The 7,023-nt window shown below is 55.3% G+C and overlaps 1 protein-coding gene and 2 non-coding genes across 3 annotated transcripts in view; 1 reads left to right on the top strand and 2 right to left on the bottom strand.

Annotated features, from left to right (window-relative positions):
* PHGDH (phosphoglycerate dehydrogenase) overlaps window positions 1-7,023 on the bottom strand; it is a 26,382-nt gene that overhangs the window by 11,751 nt on the left and 7,608 nt on the right. Inside the window, exons 3-5 of the mRNA XM_006097469.3 lie at window positions 4,649-4,714; window positions 913-967; window positions 722-820 (exon numbers count right to left, since the gene is read on the bottom strand). Coding sequence (XP_006097531.1) covers window positions 722-820; window positions 913-967; window positions 4,649-4,714 — 220 coding nt within the window. The remainder of the gene's footprint in view (window positions 1-721; window positions 821-912; window positions 968-4,648; window positions 4,715-7,023) is intronic.
* LOC111827700 lies at window positions 3,477-3,562 on the top strand. The gene has a single exon (XR_002831374.1). It is a non-coding gene; the product is annotated as a small nucleolar RNA SNORD62 (small nucleolar RNA).
* LOC111827701 lies at window positions 5,613-5,749 on the bottom strand. Its single transcript, XR_002831375.1, has one exon. It is a non-coding gene; the product is annotated as a small nucleolar RNA SNORA21 (small nucleolar RNA).

The following is a 7,023-nucleotide window of genomic DNA, read 5'->3' as shown; positions in this document are numbered from 1 at the left end:
TGTTTAACTGAAGCCTCCCTGGGGGAAAGGGGTGCCCCACCCCCTCCCAGCCCCCAGCCCTCCCAGGTGCCTGTCACTCTGGCCTATCTGGGGGCCCTCTCTGGTCTAAGTGGCCTCCCCCTATGCAACGTCCCCAGGTGTGGTTCTGCTTTTGATGATAACCCGCCCTCAACCGGAAGCCTCCCAGAATAAGATAAGGCAGGGCCCTGGGGGCAGGCAGGGGGCAGGCAGGATTTCTGAGAAATGTGTGGGGTCTCCAGCCACCATCAGCTCTAGGATCCTATCAGCTTTCAGACAAGCACTGTTCAGTTTCTGCTGAATCCTGGAGAGGAGCTAGAAGATGGATGGACAACTGCTCTGTCGTAAGGGTGTAAATTTGCTCATGTTTCCTGAATCAGCACAGGCGACAGACACAGCAAACGAGGCCTCACAGCAGGGGAGGGCCGGTCGGCAGGAAACGGGACCCCTCTCCGCTGGGACTCAGGACTATTACCCACCCCAGGGCTGAAGGACCTCCACCGAGCAGCCCCAGGTTCTGAGTTCGAGAGTGCACACCAGCAGGTAATGCTCCCTCCCTTGCTGGCTGTACCGCCTGGTTAAGCCAGGGGCTCTAAAAGGGAGGGGTGGGGGGTATCAGACCCTCTTAGGACAGAGCCTTCAGCTTCTCGCACACAAAGCTGCCTCTTCCAAACTTCCTACAGGAAGCCTGCCAACCCCTTACCTTCATCCCGAAGGACTGCATCCGGACGGCCACCTCTCTCCCGATCCTCCCCAGGCCAAGAATTCCCAGGGTCTTGCCGTTCAACTCGGTGCCCATGAACTGCAACCAAACGGGCAAAGAAGCCGAAGTCAGCACCAGGAGTGAGCTCCAGGCACTGAGCCAGGTGAGGGGAGGCAAGGCCGGCTGCTCACCTTCTTTCGGTCCCATTTGCCATTCTTCATCGAAGCCGTCGCCTGGGGAATCTGCCTGCAAGGACAGACACAGGGTGAGCGGCCCACACAGACCCCCGCCAGCTCAAGGAGGCGCGTGAGGATGCCTGCACGCCACCTCCACCTGGTGTGAACCGAGCTCGGCCTGGGTCTGGGGGCTCAGGCTCAGAAACAGGAGGGTCGAGGCTGTGCAGCAGAGGGGAACCCTTGGCAAGACTTGACTTGGGACCTGGCCAGTTTGGCTCAGTGGATAGAGTGTTGGCCCTCAGACTGAAGGGTCCCAGGTTTGATTCCAGCCAAGGGCATGTACCTGGGTTGCAGGCTTGATCCCCGGCCCTGGTGGGGGAAACAATCGGGAGGCAACCAGTCGATGTGTCTCTTTCACATCAATGTTTCTCTCTGTCTCTCTCCCTCTCTTCTACTCTCTCTAAAAATCAACGGAAAAATATCCTCAGATGAGGATGAACAAAACAAACAACAAAAAAACAAAACAATAAGGAAGGGAATAAACTCATTTAAAAAGGGGGCTTGACTTGGAGTCCTAACTTCTGTCTCCAGCGAGGAGTCTGGGAAGAGGTTCTGATTCCGTGTCAGCCCCCGGGGCTATCAGAGTGACGGGGCACTAAAACGCAAGTCAGTCCTCCAGGGTTTGCAGGAATAAGAAATGCCGTGTGGAGAGGCTCCGATGGCATTAAAAGCTCCAGAAATTCAAGAATTTTCATTTTCCTATTCCACCCAGGGCCACAACCTACAACATCTTCCACTATATCAGGGGACAGCTGATTATTTTTTCGTCCTTGGGAGTTTAAGCCCCAAGGGTCTCAGGCTAGATTTGGGTGGGTGGGTGCCACCGTCCACACACGTCTAACTTCTCCACCTCCTGTCCCACCACCTCAGGCACGCACGCACACCACACCCCACACAGCCTCTGCTCCTATTGGCCAACATGGAAGTCTAGTCTCCTTGTGTTTTCTGGAGGAGACAAAGGAAGTTAGGGCAAAGTTAGAGGTCACGGGGCAGATATGTCCTGTGGGACAAGGCCATCCAGGCTTCTCTGGAAGCAAAAAAGTAAGAGACAAGAAACAATGTTAGAATGTTTAAGGCGTATCTTCTGTTTTAGACACTCTTATAGGAAATGTTTAGACACCCATTAGCTCACTGAATGCTCACGAGTGCACAGTGTGGGGCTCTGGGGGTTAAACACCCCACCCAGCTCTGCCCACCTAGGAGCAGCTGAACGGATTCAAATCCCAGGAAGGCCTCCCACCAGGCAGCCTCCTAAGTGTGAAATGCAGGCTTTCCTGCTGGTCAGGAGACGTTCAATGGTCAGTGGGTGGGTGGGTGCACAAAAAGAGATTCCAAAATATTGTTCCTGTGTTTCTACTTCACTGACTTCTTATTTAAAAAAGTTCTTTCCTGTCTGCCCATTATGGACTTCCACCTGCTGGTAAGGCTGTTCTCCACTGGGAGCCCCGTGGACTTGTGGGTAAACTCAGCCAAGCTTAAGGAACTCGCTTCAGGGGAAAAGCTCCATCTCCCTGCTCCGGCCCATCACACCATCGCGCCTGGTTCAGGAAAGCAATAAGGGAAAGTGCTCTCGGTCTCAGCCTAAAAATGCCTCACTTGGTGAGACGGAGCCCCCAACCCTCACTCCCCTCCCCGCCTCCTCTCAGCTCCCTCGCCTCCTGATCTCTGCCCACCCCACTCCACGGCGCTGAGATGTAGGTGCTAAGATGTACGGGATGGCACCACGGGCACAAGAAATCCCCAGACCCTCCCTCTCGCTGCTGTACCCAGCTGGTCAGAGCCTCCCAGGTTCCGTCCTCACCAGGCCGGTCTCGGGGGACCAAGATGTGGATGAGGGGGCTCAAGAGGGGTCTGACTCACAAGAGAAGGTAAAGCGGGCAAGAAGGGGAAATCTGCATTGGTCACAGTCTCCATGTCACTGTTCTTCTCCCGTCATCTGTTCAACGCCCCCCACTGTGAGGCCCATTCAGGGCTCCGCACCCACAGGGCCCGATGCTCTCAACTGTCCCGTCCACAGCGCCCACTGCCGCCCAGTGCTGCCCTGCCAGGAAGGCAGTGATTAAACACACAGGCTAGGAGACGGGAATGCCTTCTTGACGGGTACTTATTTCTCAGGTTGTGGATGAGGGACTGGGATGAGGTGGTGGGTGCAACCTTTAAACCATCCCACTGTACCGACTCTTTTAAATAAAGCTGGACGTGCAGCCCGGACGGCCTGGGAGACCCAGACCGCCAGCTCAGCGGCCCCTTCTGGGCTGGGCTCCTGCTGCTGGGGAAGTGGTGCCTGTTCCTCTCTCCAACCTCCTCTCCTCTTCACTGGTCAGTGACTGTCAGTGAGTCCCTGGGGTCTCAGGGAGAGATCTCGGAGAAGAGTTAGAGCAACGCTGAGCCCCCGGAGGTCCTCCCCAGCAGGAGGGAGAACGGCTCTTGAGGGAGGGAAAGAGTGACTTGTCGGGCCCGGAGTCCTCGTAGAGAAGCAAGGAGTCCTGCTGTCTGGCTGCTGGCGTAAGGGTCCCAGGTCTCAGTGATGCAATGCCAGCGGACCCTTCTGACCCTCCCCTGTGGACTCAGGACCAGGGACATGAAGAGGAAAGTGACTGAGAGATCAAGGAAGAAGGAAAAAAAGGATCCCAGGCTCTGCCAAGGGGCCTCGAGCCGCTTCCTGCCCTGTCCCTGGCTCCATGCCCTTCCCCGACCACAGAAATGCCGGGGTTGCCTGCCCAGCGCTATCATTTCACCACCAGCACAGTCAGGCTCACAGGCATCATGTGTCATATCCACTGTTCCTAGGCTGCCCCTCGACTCCAGGGGCCCCACGCCCAGAATTCTGGGTTAAAAGAGCAAGAGATTTGAGCATTTGAGTTCCCTTGTGTTATGAACCCAGGGGTAAGCACGGGGATCTCAGGGCAGCTTTTTGTCTTATTTTATTACAACACAGACCTGTGAGGACAGTGACAGAGAGGTCAGCCCTGTCACCGAAGCCGGAGACGGCTTCTTGGATGCATTAACACTGGAGCTTAATCTTGAAGAACAAGAAGAGTTACGTAGACGAAGCGGATGGGGAAGGGTGCTCCGGCAGCAGGAAGAGCGTTTGCAAAGCGTGGAGGTTAGAAGTTAGTGCAGTGATGGCGAACCTTTTGAGCTCGGCGTGTCAGCATTTTGAAAAACCCTAACTTAACTCTGGTGCCGTGTCACATATAGAAATTTTTTGATATTTGCAACTATAGTAAAACAAAGACTTCTATTTTTGATATTTATTTTATATATTTAAATGCCATTTAACAAAGAAAAATCAACCAAAAAAATGAGTTCGCGTGTCACCTCTGACATGCGTGTCATAGGTTCGCCATCACTGATTAGTGTGTGAAAACCGACCGCCAGGAGGGGCACAGACAATGGATGGGGAGAGTGGGAGGTGAGGAAGGAGACATGAAAGGTCACACACAATCACTCTCCCCAGGACCCTGCTCCTAGGTGACAAGCAGCAACCTGGTCACTGCCCCTCCCCACTGGCCAGCACCGGGAACCTGACCTTGGCCCGCCAGAGCCAGGGTACTGAACGTTCCTAGCAGCCCGCGCGCCGCCAGGCCGCAGTGTACTCACTAAGTTTCTGCGGGTCCTTTGCTTGCAGAATCCTACTAACTGACATGCCAGGGGGCCTGGCTCTGTTGAGAGAAAGTCAGCGACTTACCTGGCCAGACACATGATCATCCCACAGGTGAGCTCCGCGGCACTGAGACTGTTCCCGTTGGGAGTGCTGAAGAGCAAAGGAGAGAGGGGACGTCAGCGGGCCCAGGCCTGGGACGCTCACTCCTGTCCCAGCAGGAGGCCTGGAGGGCACACTGTGCTCACTCTCTGCTCCATGAGCTTGTCCCGCGCCACCGCCCCTGGCTTCCCATCCCAGGGCTGGGACCTGCAGCAGAGACACACCTGCCCTCTCTACCCAAACTCCCTTCTCCCGAGAGAGAAGCGTCTCCCTGGCCTGGCTCAGCCCTTTGTCTGATTCCTCTCATTTCTGAGTCTACCTGCCCGAGGAGGCACAAATCCCGAGGCTCATGCCATCAACCTGACCGAGGCTGTGCCTGTGATGGGTGACACATCTCTCAGATGCAGAGGTCAGCCCATTGCCCACTGACCTTCACCAAGGTGCCCAACCTGGCTTTTATTCGTAACAAAGTGAGATATATATATGAGAGACCAGGTGTACAAAATTCGTGCATGGGGGAGGGAGGGGTGTCCCTTAGCCCAGCCTGCCCCCTCTCACAATCCAGGACCCCTCTAGCAGGGTCCCTAGGCCTGGCTGGTGATCAGGGCCTATCCGGGCTTTCCTCCCCCCTCCCGCCCCTCACCCCCGCTGCTGCCACTGCTTGCCATCTGTGCGGTGCTGCCCCCCCATGCCCCATCACCAGTCGCCTCCCTCTGCGGGCAACAGGCGTGGGGTGTGATCGCTTGGCTGGCCTGGGCCTCCCTCTGTGGGGCAATCATGGGGTGATGGCGGGACCCCCGACCAACTGAATCGCATCCGCCTTGGCTGGCCTGGCGCCAGTGCGTGTCATAGCGTGGTTGTCCGGAAGGTCGTCGGACCGTCCTGCTGTTCTGTAGTTCAGTCAATTTGCATATTACGCTTTTATTATGATAGATTTTTTTTTTTTTTACTTTGTTACACCACTGATTGAAGCAAAACAACACAACATGCTGCCACTTCACCCAAAAGCAGTGTTTTTACTTTGCCCTTTTTTGACGGCTCAGTGGGTCATTGGCAAAAGGCCCAATGAGTGCTTTTTAGAAGGGGTACAAAAGGACATTTTTATCTCCACCCGGTGGCTTCTCCTTCTACCCCTCAACAAGTCCTCAGCTGAGAAAGCTTCCTCACACCTTCACCCTCACAGCAGTGCTGGCTGCGCCCATTTTACAGAAAGAAGGGAGATGGCAACCCATGAAACCATTTTTTTTCCCCTTCAAAGGCTTTTTGTTTGCTCTTTAACAAGTATGTTCACCCTCCTTCTTCCCCTACTGGATCTTTGCATCTCTGGAAATGAAGGTTAGAAGGAGAAAAAATGTTAAGAGGTTCTATGTTTTTAAAAAAGGTCAAGATCAAAGGATCCTCAGAAATCTTGGCAGCTGCTCTTGGTCGGGGGACGCCCCACACGGAAGGCAGAGCGACAGTGGCCGCAAAGAAGAGGGAAGTCGGTGGAGTGGACCAATTCCAGGCTCCAACCTCTGCTATGAAAAGTGGGAAGTACAGCAGCCTCTGGAAGCGACCACACGAGGCCAGTGGAACCTGGTCACCCTCGCCAACTGCCCAGCCGAGGTGATCTGGATATAGAGCAACTAGCCCGTGCGGCCAAGGCTGGGCCCATCGCCGCGGTGGCAGTGACACTGAGCTGGGCCCCGCGTGTGGAAGATACTGGAGTAGGCAGACTGGCAGGCAATACAGGTGATTCCGGTATGGTTAGCAGCCTGCCAGAGCAGACAGGTGAAAAGTAAATCGTGCAAAATTGTTCTTTAATAAAACTGGCAGAGCTTGTTTAAAAAAAATAAAGGATTCTCAGAGCCTGTGTTTGCACAAGACCCTGGCTCCCTGGCCCTCCCCAGGGAACAGGCTGGATGGGGACGCGGGGAGAGGGGCTGGGGCCGGAGGCTGTTGCTTCTGGGCCCAGGGCAACCCTGTCAGATGGGTTACCTCTAACTTTTCTACTGTTGGATATCGCCCACCCTAGTCAGATGACCGGTCAGTTCACCCCTACCCTGCAGGGGAGAGTGGAGGGAAAGGACTTGGGGACACGAGGTTCCCAAGGGAAAAGGACTCCAAGGGGCAGAGCAGTGGACCAAGGAGAGTCTTGCCTCACCACATGGCAGGCGGGAGCCAGAGCTGAGTGTCCCCTTGCAGGAGCATGCCCACATGACCTTACATGACCTTTCGCCTGGGTTTCTGCAAAACCAGCTCCAGTGGGGACCCTTTTCCTATTGGCCCTGGGGTGTGAGAGGGAAACGGAGGTCCTGGCAGCAGAGGGGCACAGGGAAGTGAGGAAGACAAAGCCTGCAGTCACTCGGGTCGCTGAGGTG

The sequence above is a fragment of the Myotis lucifugus genome, unplaced genomic scaffold, assembly GCF_000147115.1.
Source record: "Myotis lucifugus unplaced genomic scaffold, Myoluc2.0 scaffold_203, whole genome shotgun sequence".
NCBI classification, from domain to species: Eukaryota; Metazoa; Chordata; class Mammalia; order Chiroptera; family Vespertilionidae; genus Myotis; species Myotis lucifugus.
This window is presented reverse-complemented; position numbering and strand designations above follow the sequence as displayed.